At 44.8% G+C, this 19,314-nt stretch overlaps 2 protein-coding genes across 4 annotated transcripts in view; one reads left to right on the top strand and one right to left on the bottom strand.

The window, feature by feature from the left end:
• Nucleotides 1–7,610, top strand: part of SPHK1 (sphingosine kinase 1) — a 45,374-nt gene extending 37,764 nt beyond the window's left edge. For both annotated transcript variants that reach the window (XM_048487169.1, XM_048487168.1), the window contains exons 4-5: nt 1,007–1,122; nt 6,257–7,610. In XM_048487169.1, coding sequence (XP_048343126.1) covers nt 1,007–1,122; nt 6,257–7,049 — 909 coding nt within the window. In that variant the 3' untranslated portion in view covers nt 7,050–7,610. The remainder of the gene's footprint in view (nt 1–1,006; nt 1,123–6,256) is intronic.
• Nucleotides 7,611–12,653: 5,043 nt separating this feature from the next.
• UBE2O (ubiquitin conjugating enzyme E2 O) overlaps nt 12,654–19,314 on the bottom strand; it is a 105,217-nt gene continuing 98,556 nt past the window's right edge. For both annotated transcript variants that reach the window (XM_048487926.1, XM_048487927.1), the window contains 3 exons: nt 18,769–18,972; nt 17,698–17,755; nt 12,654–16,208 (listed from right to left, as the gene is read on the bottom strand). In XM_048487926.1, the coding sequence (XP_048343883.1) occupies nt 15,451–16,208; nt 17,698–17,755; nt 18,769–18,972 (1,020 nt within the window). In that variant the 3' untranslated portion in view covers nt 12,654–15,450. The remainder of the gene's footprint in view (nt 16,209–17,697; nt 17,756–18,768; nt 18,973–19,314) is intronic.

The raw sequence follows: 19,314 nt of genomic DNA, 5'->3' as shown, positions 1-19,314 counted from the left end.
AATACAGTGGGTTCAGTGCCTTGTATTGGCAGAGCTATCTACAGTTCAAAGACAGAACACTGGGTGTTTCCCCACTTACCACGACCCCCCTATGCCGCGCGCTACTCCCAGCCCGCGTCATTTCTGGGCGTGCCCGGGGTTCCCCACGACCCCGCACTCTGCGCGAGGTCATCAAAAGGCGCCGTTTACAAGAGCGCCAGGGATGCCGCGCGCTGAGGGGGCACGACAGCGGCTGCATGGGGGCAGCTGCGTTGTCGCTGCCTCAGTAGTGGGGAGTGCCGGGGGACCCCGCGCTACTTGAGGAGAGTAGCGCGGGGCTTAAGGTAAGTGGGGAAAGGCCCACTGACAGAGCTGAGAAGACTGGAAAATAAAAGGTGGAAAGTTTACTTTGAATTGCCCATTGCATGTATTTACTGAGCCAACACTTCCCATAGTTTCTAGCTGCTGGATGCACCCCCAGACCCAAATGCTCCTTGTGTCAGACTGACTCACACATGCCTATCTGGCTTACACATGCAGCAGAATGAGGTGGCGAAACAGACTGCATCACATCAGACTGTGGGTAGAGGGGGGGGTACAAGTTTTTGAACTCTTCCTTTTAAGCATAATTCCCTGCAAGTAGAAAACCTGCTCAGCATGCAAATGCCATGAACAGACCCATTCCCCATAATGTGCTAGCTTTCTATGTTCAGAGAGATTTCTTTTTAATGTGGGGAACATTCACATTCTCTCACATGCAAATGGAAGTGATGCAGCCCAGCCCACCATCTTACCATTCTTGTATTTCATTCTGCTGCTTGTGTAAACCCAGCTTCCCCAAAACCTGAAGCTGGGGTGCTCTTCCAATCTGACTCCGTATGGTGCACCATGCACCGCCTTTAAGTGACTTGATATTTAGGTGACGAGTAGGAGACTGCTGTAGCCAGGCCCACAGCTGAAAACCACATGGTTCGCGTTTTTTCCTCAACCCCTCTTTTGAGAAGTCATCTCTTTTGTATCTTTGCAGGTGATAAATGGACTGATGGAGCGTCCTGACTGGGAGACTGCCATCCAGAAGCCTCTTGGCATCCTCCCGGCAGGCTCTGGAAACGCCATTGCTGCTTCTCTCAATTACTATGCTACGTAAGGGATTGCAATCAAACCTGGGCACCAAAAATCAGGGCTGTGGTTGTACCTGTTTGTGAAATCTGCCTGTTCTTAACTGCATGGGGCAATTCTGGGCTGTGATAGCTGTTGCCGAATTCAGCATCCTGCGAATCTCGGGACTGTTTCATGTGACGCTGGACTCGGTAGTGACAGATCGCAATAATTGTGCTGACTGGCTTGCTGCTGCTGGTGGATTGGTTATCAGTAGCTACCAGCTTTTAACAGAATCTCGCATCTTATGCACCACTAAAATATATGTTAGCAGTGGTATTCTAAAGGTATATATGATCCTGTGTAAGAAAGTGCCTGCACATGACTGGCTCACCACAAGCAGCAAGCCAATGGACACAGGCTTTAGACAAGCCCCCATGAGTCCAGAAGGTTCCGTAAACCAACTCTGGTCTTTGCATTCTAAAGCAAATATCTAACTTTGTGAAGGCAAGCTCAAATATTTGTCAATGAGGCTCGGTAACAAAATCTCAGAAGCTGGAGGATGGCTGAGTAGGTTGTGGTTCTTGAGTGCTCCGTATCGCTCCTCCTGGCTAGTAAAGATAGTAGATATAAGTAGTATGTTCCTATGCTCATTATAATAATAGGTCAGTATAATGGAGGGCTTACAGTGCCAGACTAGGGCTTGGGATCATAGAATCAAAAAGTTGGAAGAGACTCCAAGGGCCATCAAGTCCAACCCCCTGCAATGCAGGAACACACAATCAAAGCATTCCCGACATATTCAACCAGCCTCTGTTTAAAAACCTCCAAAGAAGGACACTCAAGTTCAAATCCCCGCTTCTCTGTTTAGCTCACTGGGTGAATTTGGGTCAGTCACTGTGTCTCAGCCTAATCAAAGCAGAGGATAAAATAGAGGAAGGGATAGCCCTCGCACACTGATAAATAGGTGTCACACAACTTTTCTTAGCACAGTGTAGGTTGCCTTCACATAGAACCTGGCTTTGTGCATTACTGCTCAGTAGATACTGTGGCTGGTAAGAGAAAGCATTTTTTTCACTGCGGGATATGACTGGCTTGTGGATTGCGATTGGGAGAGCTCTCGCTGCTGCTTGTTCCTATCCTGCTTGCCCCCTGAAATCTTCTGCCTGTTCTTCAGGCCCAAATCAGATAAACCTGTTGGGCCCCTTCCGCTCATGCAGAATAATGCACTTTCAATCCATTTTCAATGCACTTTGCAGCTGTGCGGAATAGCAAAATCCACTTGCAGACAATTGTGGAAGTGGATTGAAAGTGCATTATTCTGCATGTGCGGAAGGGGCCTTAGAGATCCATATTTAGAGAGCTTCTAAGTGTTGTTTTTGTAAATAGCAGGTTCAGAGCACTCCTATTTGGATCAGGACCACAATAGGAAGGGTATTTAAGCTGGGACAAACAGCAGTTCTACAGGACTATTTCAGTAGGAAAGACAACGTCATGGACAGGCACCCTTGGTATTTAAGAAAATTCCTTGGGAGCACTACCTGCCAACTTCCCAGTGTCTTATCTGATTTGGCCCTCAAGCTACCCATTACACCCATGATATTATTTATTCCTCCCTGGGAACCAAGTCTGATCTTCATGCCCTTTCAATACTGTACACTATATTAGTATACAGTAGATGATTCTGAGGAGCCCAGTGCTCATAGGCATAGTAGTAATTATAACTGCCAATGGATAAGCTACAGAGAATTAAATCTTCAGAGGATCCTAGTTCAGTGCATAGGTTTAGTGCCTTGAAGTTGACGGAATATCCCAGGACAATTAGAATAGAATAGTTCTGTATTAGCACAGCCTGAAGCTGTGTTATGGTGGTGGCAGGGCACTCATACTGGCTGGTGAATTCCCTCTTGAAAGAAGATGGTGGCTATCACGTCTTGGGAAAGGGGGTAGGGCAGAGGAGAATATTCATTCACAAAAGCAGCATAATTGCAGGTTCTTGGCGCAGGTTTTGATACCCTTCTGAATTTAACTCCCCCAACTCCCCAGACCTGGCCTTTGCCCTGTGCACAGCTGCTTACCTCTTCCATCTGTTCTGTGACTAATCCTCTGTTCCTCATGGGTTTCATTTGGTAGCGGGAGGGGGATGAGGTAGGTGAAGGAAGTCACTAATGGGTTACTTTCCTCCCTGTCAAGCTGGCATAGCCACCTGGTGTCCCCTAGACAAATGGTGCTGTTAATTCTCAGGTTTCTACAGCTGGGAATTATGGCTCTAAGAACATGCCCATGGGTACCACATTGGGGAACCCTGGTGTGGAGTTACAGTTTACTCTCTTGGAGACATATACAGACACTGATATGTATACCTGGATGTTTGCTTTAGAATTGCAGATTGGGAAAATGACAATGGAGAGGAAGGGCTTAACATATCCTCACACTGCTATCCCAGGAGACTTAAATCCCTGCATGCTGCTAAATCAAATCCACAACTTTTTAACCTCCTGGTTGCCATCTCAAAGCGCATGAAAGCTGAGTGGGCTGAGCTTTGTTCAGGCTTAAATTTTGCCAAGGCTCACAGGGCTCAGCCTAGGCCCTGGTTTCCAAGCTGGGGCCTGGGGCTCCAATGTGTTTCTCTTTCACCGCTAAGTAAATATCACATGTAATTCCGTAACTTTTCAACAGGATCATTTTTGTGTTTGTCTAGTGTGGTTGCTCAGACTGTAGTTTGATCAATCAGGAGGAGAAGTGCTTCTCCACATCTTTCCCGTTCCTCCCCCCCCCCCCCCCCATCACTGTCAATCTGCTTTTACTGTTTCTTGGGGAAAATGTTCAAGTACCCGTAAGCTTTCCTCAACTGGAGTAAAAGCAAAATGGGCAACATTTTAGCAGGAAGATAGCATGATGGGTAGGAGTTAGGAAGCCAGACTCCTTAGAATTGTTGCCTCTGTAGCTAGATTCTATAACAGGCACCAAATCAAAGACAGTAGTGATTGGTATAAGTTTGGCCTTGATGGACAATAAGGTATAGTTTGGCCTTGATGGACAAAAAGAGACTGGGAGAGAAGAGTAGGGATGGAGAGAAAACCAAACTTGGGTATGAATTTGTTCCTAATGCTATACATTACACAATGACCGCTGAATGGCCACTGCAGGACACACTTCTGGAAGTAAGGTGGCAAATGGCTGTGGAGCTCACCTGCCTGATTGTTGGACAGGTTTTTCTGCCTATCTGCCTTCCGTCAGGAGGGATTAAAGGGGAAAGTTTCTAGATCAGTGCATATTATTTCCAATGATACCTGAGCCCCCAGAATCTTTCTGGTAATTAAGCACTGAGGTTTGTTTATCCCTTCACATCTTGCAATACCCCTCAGCCCCTTTTAAGACAGATGAGTTTGCATAAAGGCACTAGTGGTGCCATCGCTAATGAAATTGCTTTCTGGAAGTCTGGTTTTCTTTTTTCTCTGCAAATCATCAGCAGGGCCCATCTGTTTACCTCTTAAAAGTGAACTTCTATGCAATCATCCATATGGTCTGCCTGAGCAGAGCCCTAGATGTGTGACTGCACAGAGCTTGTGAAGAAGTTCCAAACAAGGCCAGGTTCATTAATCTCCCTGTGGATTTCTGTGAGGTGTCTGGAATTGGGAATGATTGGATATTTCTACAATGATATATCCAATATGAATTAGATATTTGAACCCTTAAGAATGAGCTGAACTAGTGATGTTGGAAATCTGAGAATGGATCTTGCTTTTTCCCCCTTTTTTCTTTTTTAAAGAGAAAAGCCTAATGAAGCTCCAATTTGAATTGGGATCATGGTACAGGAGAACTTGGGGGTGTTAACCTTTCTGTTGTTCTTCTATTTTATTTTAAACCGCCTCCTTTCATGCTGTAGTTGGCTCTGGAAGGGGAACAGGCAAAGAGGCTTTCCCCCCCTTCCCAGGCTAATTCTGGGCAGAAGAAGGGGAAAGGAGTGTCCAGTTTGATTGGCAGGCATCTTATTTGCATATGAAAGAGTGAACTGATCAGATCTAAATTAGGGTCCCATGTGGCTATTTCTATTTAAAGAAAAACACTGGGAAGATCCTTTCAGGGCTCCCCCATCTAGCTTGTCCAAAGGGCCTTGCGATACAACTATTGTCTTGCTCTAACATAGTAGTATGGCAGAAACATTCTGTGTGCTCCCACAAGGTCCAGCCAAAGATATGTGCCTAAATCCCAACCGCCCTTCTCCCTGCATTAATAGTGAGAAGTCAGTGAGTCTGCTGTTCCCTGCAAGCATGGCCATTTTTATCTCCAGTGGCTGGGAGCAATCTGCATGACGTGTCTCCTTCAGCCATTTGGCCTGAAGGAAGGGTATTGCCAGGCAGCCTTCTGAGGCAATAAAATGAGCCACAAAACTATGTCATTCTTGAGCCCCAGTTTGCTTGCTGATTTCTTAAACTATCAAGCCTCTGCTTTCTCTTGCCCCCAGCTGAGTGGTTCATCAAACATATCTCATTCAGGAAGTTGCTGTTATGAGTGCTCATAAAACCTCATTTATTACATTCCCCATTGCCAGAGTTCTTGGTCTCTCCAGCTAAGCCTTCCCAGCCTTGGCAAATAAAACTTAACAGTGTTAAGTCTACCCGATGCTGCAAGGAATTGGACAGGATCAGCTGCAGATGTTTAAGGGCACACTCTTCTCTATACAGCACTCCCTGATCTAAGTCTAGTTAAGTTTTGATTTGGGCAGGGGCCTATAGATGAAGGGCAGCTTTTAGGGAACCTTCTTCATGATGCAAAAGACATGATAGCTCAGTTTATAGATTACCTTTGTGTTGGGGTGGGTCCTAAAGAACCACTGCTCTCCAGTCAACTACTGCATCACTGCAGTGCAGAATGGGTCTCTGTGATAGTGTGGTTATGTTTTAATTTCAGCAGTCCAGACAGAAGTGTAGGAAATACCTATCCCCCTTTTACATTACGGATGCAATGTAGGAGATAACCAAAGATAAACAGTTCTGTGCCAGGAGGCTTGCTGAAAAGGTAGTACGTGAATTTGGCCTGTGACGTCGAGGAGATGGGATGTATGGACTAAGAGCTTGCTTAATAAGCCATGTTATACTGCAAACTTATTTTTGGCTTTTGGTTTGGGCTGCTGTTCAGTGCCTTGCTACCTTACACTTTCTTTCTTCTCCTTCAGCAAGACCTGCCTCTTGAAAGAGGAACTGCTGACAAGCTGCACGTACTTCCTATGCAAAGGCCTGCACACTCCCCTGGATCTTGTGTCCCTACATACTGCCTCAGGGAGGCACCTATACTCCTTCCTCAGCTTTTGCTGGGGTTTCATCTCTGATGTTGACATCACCAGCGAGAGATACCGCAAATTAGGGAGCGCCCGCTTCACCCTGGGCACGCTGCAACTCCTCACCACGCTTCACGTCTACAAGGGTCGTCTCTCCTACCTGCCTGCTGAAGAGACGAGCTCTGTATCCTCACAGGGGGAGCAGAGCACCCTTTCAGCACAGGATGTCAACCAAGTCTCCTTCTGCAATGGGAAGCCGGTTTCTGCCCGCCCTCAGCGGGGCTGTGTGCTTGAGGACACTTTGCTGGTACCCTTCGACCAGCCAGTTCCCAAAGACTGGATTACAGTGCCTGAGGAGGAGTTTGTCTCCATTGTTTGTATCTATCAGTCCCACCTGGGAACAGACCTTATTTTGGCGCCCCCAGCCAAGCTATATGACGACGCCATCCACCTCTTCTATTTGACTGCTGGGGTTTCCAGGATGGCAATGATCAAATTTTTCATGGCCCTGGAGAAAGGGACCCATTTGACTCTCAACTGCCCATACCTCCACTATACACCTGTGAAAGCCTTCCGACTCGAACCCTCCACACTTAAGGGGCACATGACCGTGGATGGGGAAGTGCTGGCATGTGAGCCAGTGCAGGGCCAAATTCACAGACAGCTTTGCCGTATCATCAGTGGTTCCTGAGTGTGTTGGAGACATCCAAGAAGCAACATCTGTGCCAGCAGCAGAAGACTTTGCAGCATTGTTGTGTGTGTGTGTGTGTGAATTTAATGAAACAGTGCCTGTAGCAAGAAACCTCAAACGCTGCATCTATCAAGGCAGCATCAGCTGTGTTTTCAAATGATAATTCTCAGGGCAAACTGGGCCTTCGGAATATTTAATTGCAATATTAATAGCCTACTACCTCTGGTACTAGAATGGTCCCTCTATTACTAAGGGGCAGGAAAGATTCTTTTATAGTCTCCCTGTTCACTTGGTGAAGAGATGAACAAACCAGATCTCTCCTTGAAACCAAAGGCAATAGTGGATTACCCTTCTAAGACCAAAGCCCAATGGAAGAGGGCTAATGTAAGGGACATGACACCATTCCCACCTAGCGAGCCTTTGGCTGAATCTATTGACAACTTTTCGTCCCCTACATTTTGTAAAGAAGAGTGTGCTTTTTTACAAAGACACAAAGTTGTTTGTAGTAGATTATATTCTTATAGAGATGAAATAAAAGATCTACATTTTTTCAAAAATGAACAGTACTGTTGAAAATTTTGATTTCATTTCTAAGTAGTAGAAGTTCTTCTTTTGACCAATGGGTTTACACTTAAAACATTTTAGTGGACAGTTCTGCAGGGCCTGTAAAATGGAGATGTTCCGCCAGACCTGTGGTTGAGACAGCTGTGGGTCTACCATCTTGACTGGCCTCCACTTTCTCTTCTTCTTCCCTCCCATCCTTCTTTTACTGAATAGATCGAGTATTTGGGTGGGGGTGGGAAGCTTGGTTTTTAAGCTCGGCAGGTTCCCTACTACATTCCTATTAGTTATCCCTCCCCCCTACAACACTATGGAAAATTATTGGCACCAAATTCTTTTTTCATTCTAGGTTAAGAGTTGGGTTTTAGTTGTTATTGGGCAGCATTTTATTATATTGTACACCGTCTGCATGTGAGCTGCCTTGAGCCTGGTCTTTAGCTGGGGTAGGGCAGGATATAAGCCCAAAATAAATTTTAAAAAGTAAAAGTAACTCTCGAGAGGTAGATGCGTCCAATCTTCAACTGCATATATCACCTTATTGAAAAGATAGAACCATCTGATTTGCTACAGGATAGATGTTTTAGCAAGTGAAGAATTCATTTTATCGGTATCTGGTTTTCTGTATTAAGGGACATACTATCAATTCAGTAGCAAATTAACCCCTCAATTTGCTTTACACTCCCAAGCTAAAGCTTATAGGGGGCTTTTTTTGGTACAGCATGGACAGTACATACACCATCTAGAAGATTCATAGTTATCAGTGATAGACAACCGCTAGAACCACTTTTCCTAAATAAATGCTGTAATAATTTCTTTGGCCATCTTTTGTGGTTGTTTGGTACATGCACACAATGTGGAAGTGATACCAGAACAGCCTTATGCTAACAGAAATGTCTTGTCAGTTGAAGCTTATTTGAGCCCGAAGTTCTTTGAAATAAGGTGAACCAAAGCTGTTTAATAGTCTACACTTCACAGAGGCTTTCTTTTTTTTTTTGGGGGGGGGGGGGGATATCCAACAGTTGCCTTAATTAGTTTCAACCTACCTTATTAACTATACCCAGCTAGAATTTGTGCCTGTCAAACAAGGATCAGTAATGGTCAACATCCGGAAAACCCGGACAGCCCGGAAAACCCACCACAACCAGAAGGGTCAGTAAGTTTATCTTGATAAAACAGTACTTATAGTACTGTTCTTGACAATGGGACAGGTTGTGTTTGAAGATGGGAAAACACAAAACCTGATTTCAGTGGCTCCAGAAAGCAAGCTGAACAAGCATAGAACTATTTGGACTGATATATAGCTACACTGATACTTTTTAACATAGGAAAACAGATTAAAGTTCAGACAAAAATTTTATAATTCTTAGTGCTCTTCCCATGGCAGACCTTAGGGCAACAGTCACCTTTTTGTAGATTTAAAATATTGTGCCTTTAAGGAATATATGTTGAAAATGTCTACGACATATCTTCAGCTAAAATGCTTGAGGTGGCAGACTGAATTACTTAGACAAATTTACCATAAACAGTAGATGGTTTGTTAGCGTTGAGCCCCTTCTGGCTCTTGTTCCTGTGAATGACTGAAGCTGTCATTGTACTTAATGTATTGCTTTGCCCAATTTATAGAACTGCCTTTAACTGTTTAAACGTTTTCAAAGCAGTTTACAGACGAATGAAAACCATAAAGATTGTCCTAATAAGAACATAAGGACCAGAAACAGTAAAAGCAGTTAAGATTCCTTTAAATGTGTATTTCAGAATACAAAAAAAGTCAGCAAAATTAAATTGACCTCCTTCAAAAGCATAGCAGAAAAGGATAAGGTTCAATTGCCCTTGGCATAAATGCCAGGAAACCAAAGTACATATGGGTGGTATTCCACAGTTCTGGTGTGGCCACTGCAAAGGACCGGCTCCTGGTGAACATTCAATTCTGTGGCAGCTTAAACTAGTACTAACTCCTGGCAGGAAAAGGGATTAAGAGTTAGCAACATCCAGATGGGATCCGGAGTTCTCAACAGAATTATAACTGGTTGACTGAGACCAGTTCCCTTGCAAGAAATGGCAGCTTTTGAGGACAGACTCTATGGCAGGGGTTCCAATGTGGTGCCCATGGGCAGCCTGGTGCTTGCCAAGTGCTTTTAGGAAGTGGGTGAGGCTAGGTAGGGCTCAGTGGACTTGCATTCAAGAACAGGGCACCAGTGTTAGGGTAGGTCAGAGGTCCACAATCTTTTAAAGCCTGCGGACACATTTGGAATTCAGATACAGCATGGTGGAAGCAGCAATGAAAAGTCTGCCACAAAATGGCTGCCTCAGGCGGTAGAGTCAGCCACAAAACGATTGCCTCAATTTGAGTAACACAGTGCAGCTCCTTGTGTTGTGGTGGCAGCTGCTGCCACAGCAACATTTTAAAAAACTCTGCACAGCTAATCAAATCTCCAGTCAGAAGCAAAACCCTACATGGCCCTGGCCACTTCCTAAGAACACTTGGCAGGCATCAGAAAATGGGTTGACAGGCATCATGGCATCCATAGACATCACACTCAGGTATGCACTGGACAAGTATGAAGACCAACTCTGAGCATGTGTAGGCTGTTCCTTAAGCCTACCCATGAGGATGATCCCACTCTAACATCTACCTCTTTAAGGACTTCAAGGCAGCCGTGAACAACCGTTTACCGAAATGAGTTTACTGCTCCTAAATCTCTCATCTCTCACCATTCTGAGAAACGGAATCTGCCCTTGTTTGAATGAGTCAGCTTGGAGGCTGTGGCTTCTGGCGGCTGTTTAGTCAGCAGTGACCAGCCAGAGCTTTGCTGTCTCTCCTCAGCCTCAACCCTGCAAGGCAACAGAAGCTCAAACCCTATCCAATAAAAACTAACCCAAACATCAGTTTTATATACTCATGATTCATTCAGTTAACACCAGTGAGTGAATCACATACAATTTTCTGTAATCAAATCTAATTTTGGACTTGCTTCTTTTAAAGGCTTTTTTGTTCAGTTCTAACATAAATGCCCTAAATTTTGAGTCATGATCTGTTCCAGGGCAGGAAAATGAGCTGAGCTTGAATTCTTGGAAGAGAAACCTGAAAGTTGGACATTCAGATTTACCTGAATCCTACTTAGCCTCCTTATACATCCGCCTCATGAAGGCCCTAACTAGTTTCTTGTTGCTTTGCTTCAAAAGAGAAGTGTGATACCATCTACTTCCAGGAAGGGAAGCTATGAAAAAGTTCCAATCATCTTTTATGTTTGTGACCCTGGAATAGATGTACATTCAGAGCACCTTGATCAGGCCTTATGCTAAAGCTATCAAGAGGGAGTGGAGATGGTTTTCATTTAGAACTGTTTGGAATAAGAGCTTGGATTGATACCCTGCTTTTTCTCAGCCACAAGGAGTCTCAAAGCAGCTTATAAGCTCCTTCCCTTCCTCCCCCCACAATGGACACCCTGAGAAGTAGGTGGGGCTGAGAGAGTTCAGAAAGAACTGTGACTAGCCCAAGGTCACCCAGCAGGCTTCATGTATAGAAGTGGTGAAACAAACCCAGGTGGCCAGATGAGAGTCTGCCACTCACGTGGAGAATCAAACCCACTCTTTACCACCACACCACGTGGCATGGAAATATAATACTGTCCTGTTGAGGATTATATTCTGAACTGCAATAAAGTTACAATGGATAGAAAAGAGAAAAATGTGGCATCTGATAATACCTGCACTCCCCCAGTGTAGCCAGGCAAGCCATAGTCAGACGGTGGTGGTGGTGTTTCTGAGTGCCCTATCAGTCATAATAGTGATACCATAGACAGCCCAGTCTCATGGAACACAGCAAGGGTAAGACGGACACCAACCTTAATTCAAGGACTCTGATATCAAGAGGGTTTACATGACACCCTCCTGAATTAAGTATGCATAACTTTAGATAATGCCTTTCCTGAGGGCACAGCCACTCAGTCTGGCTCACAACAAAAGATCGTGCACCTGGCTCTGGTCTCACAAAGAACTTGCAAATGCCCACAGCCTGATTGCATCAACAAACTGGCTTGATCATCCTGCACCCTTCTCTTCCAATCTTAAATCTCCTGACCTTCCTAAGGGTTGTTAACCTTCCAGAGTTTTTGTTTTAACAGTTGGAACTCATCACGTCTTGAGTAGTTCCATGTCTTAATTCAATCCGTCCGTCACTGGGAAATGAACTTTGCTTCGTTCCAGGAAGATTGGCCCTCTTAAGTTAACCAGAGGGGCAATTTTTCCTATAATTAGACCCCCCCAAGATCCATGGGCAAGTGGTCCTTGGACCTGTCTCCTTGTCAGCGTCATGTCGTGTGAGTAGTGCTGGTTTGTGTCTCTCGCTCCCTTGGACCTCTTCTGGATTGGTAAATATTGTTCTTCCCTCAATGCACCCTTCTATTCCTATCGATCATCTCTCTAGGCTTCTCAAGACTCTGTCTACCTGAATGCAACTTCTGTGTGTATTTTTATTATTTTTAATCCTTTAATAAAACCCTACGTCCCTTCTGCAATTTTGGTTTTGGAGCAGATTTCTCTGGGGCACAGACTTCTACATAACTTGGTGCAGAATCTCCTACCCTATTCTCGTACTACAAATCTGTTTCCAGCTTATTCCCCCAACTAAAAGAGAACAGACTTGACCAGAGGTGTCCAACTCTGGCGTTTCAGATGTTCATGCTGGCAGGGGCTGATGGGAATTGTAGTCCATGAACATCTGAAGCCCCACAGTTGGACAACCCTGGACTAGACTAATTCAGGTAACACCAGCCCATAACAAGGTGTCAAAAATGGTTTTCCTTAAAACCATCACTGACCTATTGGCCACAAACTTGCTCAAAACTCCACAGCTCTGAGAGATGGGTAGGTGCTCATGCACATCAGAGATCCAATTAACTCATCCCAGTCAAGAGCAGCTGCCGATTAAGCTACTAAAGGAACCTACCCCTCTTTAAGCATCCCCTCTTCCCTCTGGAGAACCTGGGTGAGACAGAAATCCCACAGGGCCTGCTGCAAAAAGAGACTGTGTGAAACACCAAGTTTATTCATAGTGGAAAAACATAATGGCAAGCCACTTCCTCTCTTTTATTACTACATCTGGATAAGCCAAACAAAGTTTGCAAGTAAAAAAATCACACAATACTTTATACAGATATTGTAAGCAACCAAGCATTCACAGCTGCAAAAGGAACACACCTCTAAGCATTGCCCCAATAGACAGTTCCATCAGTTTTAAATACTGTACAGAATCAAGGCTAGAAATTGATTTGTGTGTGTGTGTCATATTCCCCCCCCCCCTCCCCAGCATTTAACAGATAAGAGGATTTTAATTTATACATCACAATCATGTAGCCCATCTCAAGACTAACACTATGCCTCATGCTTTGGCTTCTGTGTGTATTTAAGCGTTTGTCTCTCGGAAATTCTCTTCACTCTTCATTACATATACACCAAAAAAGTTACATCGCCGCAGTGTGCTCAACAGCAACTGCATAATCTAGAGCTTCACATTATCCAAAAGCTTATAGAAAAAAAACTTGTAAACTTCTGTGCATGCCTCTGGTAGGGGCTGACAGCAAGGACACAGGGACAGGGCTTGATCTGATGCAAAAGGTCGCAGTAAATCAATCCCTAGGAGGCTAGAGAAAGCAATGTCTCCTCGGGGTGCAGCTTTTAAGATCAGACAACACTCTCCCTTGAACTTCAAAAAGAAAAAAAGGGGGGGGAGAAGGAAAAAAGAAGAGTCTTCTAGCTCAGTTCCCTGCAGCCAATATTAGCATAAGCAGCTGTACAGTTCTGCACAGAGGCTCTGTACAGCTGTACAGAGGCTATTCCCACCTTGCTAACATACTCCAAACAGAAGGACAGCCTCTGGTCAAGCTAAGAAGGCAACAGTGGGACTGACATTTAGAGATGTTGATGTTTCTGGTGTTTCATGATGATGTGGTCGGCTTGCCTCCTAGGGAGATGAGGAACCAAACTCCCAACAGCGGGATGACTGTGGCAACATATATGGACAAAGAACAGACCCTTTGCTGCCTGCTGTCCCCCCCCCCCCCCCCAATTATAGGTGTCCTGGCTGATACTTCCCAGGGAAAGGTGGGAATACAAATCCCGCCCCACTGCTGAAAAAAACACCTGTGTCGATTGTGAAGGGAAAACGTGTATACTTATGCAGCTTTTCTCCCCAAGGCACTTTTACCTGTGCTAGGGAGAAAATGAGGGGAAGGACTAAAAAGCCCCCCGCCGGTTCCAGCAGCTGCTTTAAGAGAAGAAAAAAAGTGTGTCCACAACATCAAGCTACACCTAACATGTAGCTTCACCATCTTTAATTCTTCAGTTACTCTTTTACAAGCGTGGGCATCCCTTGAGACTTATGACTGGGTCGACCACAAAAAAACATTTGTGCTGTGGCCTCCCAACCAGAGAATAAAGCCCATCTTCATTGGCAGCACGATGACTAATATCTGAGTAACCCAGTAGCACTTGTACCGTCCTCCTTGGCAACTCAAATGAGGTCCACCTACTAGGAGGATGAAAGAAGGGCATCAGGTCAGTATCAAGAGAGTGGAAGTGCAAAATGGATGCCTTGTGACAGCGTGGGAACACTGAACCAAAAAATGAATGTGCCACAAACTGTGAATAAAAAGAGTACAAGGCTGTGGTTTCTAGCACCTGCTCTGCCATGGTACCATGTCATATCAGAGAAGCTGCATTTCAGGAACACGGGGCAGGAATTAACAGTGGCTATCAATGAGGGCTGCTGGACTAGAGTATCCTATTATCTACCAGAGCACAAGCTTGTGGCTGTAACGTTGATATGAACTCGTGAAGACATGGAGTCAGCACCTACTTGGCAAACCCATTAGTGAAAGCAGAAGGTGGGGAAAAAAAACGTGGGTTGCACCATGCAATTTTTCGAGCGCCATCCTGAGGTACCTTGGTGTACATGGTTCAGTGGATACCCATTTGTTAGTGTATCCGGGAGAATAGCAGGCTATGCTATATACACTATTCCCCATCAAGGCAAAGTGGAGATATCTATTCTGTTCAGAAGAAACTGTATACTTGATACAGACAGCAAGTGATTCCCAGAAGCTAAAGTAAGCTTCCCAAATGCTGACCGCTTTCAAGCACGCCTCATGTAGCACTTAAGGTTCTGTGTCAAAATGGCCTACCAATGGACTCAGCAGTCAGGAAAAAAGGAACAGGTTATGTTCACCGCTTAAATGGTCTCATGTAGGAGTCCAAGCCTAGCACGGTCCTCCACTATTCTCAGGGGAAATGATCCATTCAGCTCACAGAGCGGTATGCAGGAAAGGGAACAGAATTAAAATGTGGCGTGCTCAGAGCAATCAACAGGCCCCTGGCTTTAGTAAACTTGGAGGAGGAGGAACAAGCAGAGCATTACATTTTCCTCCCTTGAAGTAAAACAAGCAGCTCTCAGGTTGGAAACCGCCCCCCCCCCCCACTCCTCCTCCTCCATACACAGCAAGTACCCACAAGATCAAATGAAGAGGGAGAGACTTCGTACAACTTCAGGTCTGCAACAGAAAAGCCTTAGTTCCTATCTCTTGGGATCAAATGCAAACAGAGAACAACGGCAGGGGGTTGTTTGTGCAGAGATGCTCAGTCATCCTGTGCATTTGGAATGCAGAAGGGAAGAGCCAGCCTAACGTAAGTTATGGGAGCTTCTGCTTTCTCTATAACAAACCAGGCCAAGGAGGAATGGGTGCAGTGAGACACAGTCTATTTATTGTTGACAACTTTTGCTAGTTTCATCCTCCCTGTTTCCCCTTCCTTTCTGTGCGCCTGTCTGTCCCCATCACCTGATGTTTCATTTGTCTTCTGTCCACTCTGGGATGTTGGCCTCTACTAAGGCAGCCCGGTACTGCTGCAAGACACCACGGATGCTCTTTATGAACCCCTTGGATAGCGGGAACAGGGGGAACCCAATGTCGGGGTAGCCACTCCTTTCAGGGAGGAAGCTTCTGTAGCTCTTTCTCCTTTTCTTTGGTTTCACACTAGGCTGCTGGGAAGCAGAGTCCTGAGTGGCTTTACTCTCATCTGTGAGGTCTATGGCAAAGTGTGCTGCTGCTCTGGCCTGACCCAAGCTTTCCGAGTCTGAATACTGATGGGTGTCACTCGAAGTAAGCGTTGACGCTCCACAACCAGAGTCTTCCAGCTCCTCTCTGCCTTCAGGCAGCGGGGGAGCGGCTGCGGCTGCCCCCAGCTCCTCTTGATCACCCAGTGGCCCCGTGCTGTCTACAGGGCTCTCAGCCAGAAGGCCGCATGCTGAGTGCACAAAACAGGAATCCCCCAGATTAGCTTGGTCATGGCTTCTCTCAACCAGCTCATTTGTCTCCACCCAGGACTCGATACGGTGGACCAAGCGCCAGCCGTTGCAGCAGAAGTGCTCATAGACCTCCTGTTCAAAGACTTCCACAGGCTTGCGCAGCAGCTGCATCATGGACTGCACCACACGGATCAAGGCCATCTCGTTGTAGCAGCGGCTGTTCTCATAGCCCTCCTGCAAGCCCCGGTCACTGTCAAAGCCAGCCTCATTGTAATACGGCTCATTGACTAGGATAAGCCCTGGTGGAAGACAATGGGGGGGGGGGGGAGAAGATGACATTGAAGGCATGGCAATACACTGGAAAATGTACACTTGCTGCTCAGAATGCAAAAAAACCCCAAAAGGGAGGGGTTGTTAACACCATTTTTGGAAAAGCAAAATCTATGTGGTCCATCCTTAATGAACTTGAAGCCACCATCCATTCCCTCTTTTAACTTCTGCGGCCCTCATTACATCTATGGGCCGCCCTCTCTCCCTCTTGAGAGGGGCTTTTTAGATTGTTTGGACGCTATATTTTGTATGCTGTGTTTTAAATGGTTTTAATTATTTAATGTTTAGAGCCCTTATTTATATTGTATTTAGATTTAGATTTATGAGGGTGCTCTATTTGTTAAGTTATTATGTTGTTTATATTTTATAGTGTCAGTTAGGAACAGAGCCCTTTGGGGGTGGGCAGTATAAAAGATATTATTATTATTATTATTATTATTATTATTATTATTATTATTATTATTATTATTATTATTAATAATAATAATAATAGCAGCAGCAGCGGAATGGCATTCAGTGAGCCTCTTCAGAATTTGAATATGCACAATCTGACGTTGCAAAATGCAGATTGTGCATATTCAAATTCTAAAGAGGTTCACTGAATGTCATTCCGCTGCTGTTGCTACGCTCATGTTTTGAAAAATCCAATTCTCAACCCCACCCCCACCCCCCCAAATGTTTTGGAGGCTTGGATGTTTTGGTTTGGTAGACATCTTCTAAATTTCAGATCTTTCTAATTTGTTCGGAAGATTCTTGCAGCGTAGGTATGTCACTCCTCTTATACCAAAGAAATAAAACTATTGATACCAGTCCAAACACACCTAATGCTTGTGTGCAAATTCGCCATTCTGGAGCCAACCACTACAGTCAGTGTGTATCCTGGACACAGATTAAGATATCAAATTTTGTTTTGTTTCAAGCAGTTCACTACTTCATGGAAGTACAACTTCCTGATGTTCTCTGAACATGGTGTTCCTTAGATGCACAAGGAACAATCCCTGTTTGAACTTAACAGCTTTTTCAAGTGGCTGCTGGAACATCTCTGTAACAGGAGCTGCATTTGCAGGGAAACTGTTGTGCTGTTATACAGAGAGATGACAAATGCATGCGAACAAAACTGGACACCATACGGGCTGCTCAAGAGGTCCGATGGATTTATAACAGACAGTTCAAGAAACCCCTTGAAGTCTACTAGTGGGTCAGCAGCTTTCCAGAGGTGGTTGTAGTTTTACTTTCAGGGTGTGAAGCAGAAATAACATGGATACATATGCCTGCACTTATAGTGAGAGGAAAGCGAGTCGAGAAGGTTAAAAGTTGTGGGGGAATTCACACGGCTGGAATAGGTGATCTGGGAACACTTCATTGAGGTGAGTAGGACAGGAAATCTGGCTAGCACCATGTTCCTGCAACCTCTTGCCAACGCTAAATTCTGGGTTCATCTTCAATATTGAAAAATACCTTGGATTGAGATGAGCACCTGGAGAAGGCTGGATTTGCTGGTCCACCTCTCTGTGCCCTGTAACAGACAAATCATAGAGAACAGGTAAGCCAGGAGCAAGGGCTAAAACAGCATCAAAACATGGGCAGGAACTGAATTGTGGGCAAGTTGCAAAGAATCAGTTCAGTCCAGTACACTTGTTTTAAAACTTTTTCGTTTTCCACCCAATGCCACGGGCATTAAGACCTGTAAGCATCCCTTAAATCTACTCTGTCACTGTAGAGCTGGGGAAAGTGATGCCTATCAAGCCCTAATATAGTCTAGCAGCAGAAACTATAATCATCTGGATTCTTACCTCTCCCTCTTGGGGGCAAAACCAGCATGCAGGCATGGGGGTCAGAGTGCAGTGTTGGGACTGCACTTCTACCTCCTTTACCAATGGAAAGTGACCTTCCCACATTGACAAATCATCCCCCCCCTCTGCAATAAAAACTGTCCTCAGTGTAACCACTAAGAAGCCTGCATATACACTTCAAGTGTCAGCTAGTAACAGTCTTATTGCATATTTTTCCAAAGCCCTTTCAAGTTATTATGAATGTTCAACAAGCGCTGCCACTGGTCTAGGCAATAATACCTTCAGGGACAATTACCACCACTCATCTACCATGCCTGGAAAAATTCCCAAGAGAAAAGTAGGGTGTGGTTCTGCAGACATGATTGTGTTCACAGCATATACTACTATCTGGAATGTATTCTCACCCAGAGTACATCTGCATCACCTGCTAGTCAAGCAACTGGTATAATGAACATTGTGGGTGGGAGTGGACATCCAGTTTCACATAAATGGGCATCCGTGTCATTGCCACACAATACTGGGATTCAGAATTGCCACAGCCAACAGTATATAATCTTTAGCCACAATAATTACATAGATCTGAGTTACTCGTGCTAGAAACCAAAAGAAGAGCAAATAGACAACTCAACAGAACTAAACAGATATGATTAAAACATTTGTATTCTTGTTCCCTCCCCATATAAGAAAATATACTAAAGACTTCTAGTTACTTTCTGACCACATCTTTTTGTATTACCTTGCCTATCCACGTCCCCAGAAGGCTTACACAGACTTTTCCATTATCATACAAGTTGGGGTTCAGTCTCCCACTGCACTGGGAGAGGTAGCGGAAGAGAGGGGGGACAGCTGGATAGATGTTGGGGAGCTGGATGTCAAATAAGAAGAGGCCATCTTCATATGGTGTGCGTGTGGGTCCTTTGACTAGTGCCGAAAACAGATCCTGTGAAGAGGCTACACGTAAGATCAAATAGCATTCCATAAAGACAAAACACAGTTTAATGAGGAGTAGGTCAGCATCTGTAGTGCTTAAGCCATCCAATCAACTCTCTTCACGCTTCCACATACTCAGTTTACATTCTATTCCAGGCTACTCTTCTGCTTGGCTGAATTCTGAAGTTTCAAGAGAAAATTTAAAAAGCAGATTGGGAAAAGCACCCTTTCTGCCACCTGATGTGGTTCTTCTTCATTTAGCTAACAATTAACGAAACTATTGGCTAACTGAATCAGACATTCAGTAGACAGTTAAACTGTCTCAACTACAGTTTTTAAAACACTGCAAAAA

Source organism: Sphaerodactylus townsendi, linkage group LG03 (assembly GCF_021028975.2).
Source record: "Sphaerodactylus townsendi isolate TG3544 linkage group LG03, MPM_Stown_v2.3, whole genome shotgun sequence".
Classification (NCBI taxonomy): Eukaryota; Metazoa; Chordata; class Lepidosauria; order Squamata; family Sphaerodactylidae; genus Sphaerodactylus; species Sphaerodactylus townsendi.
The sequence above is the reverse complement of the archived record's forward strand: the minus strand, read 5'-3'. Positions and strand labels throughout refer to the sequence as shown.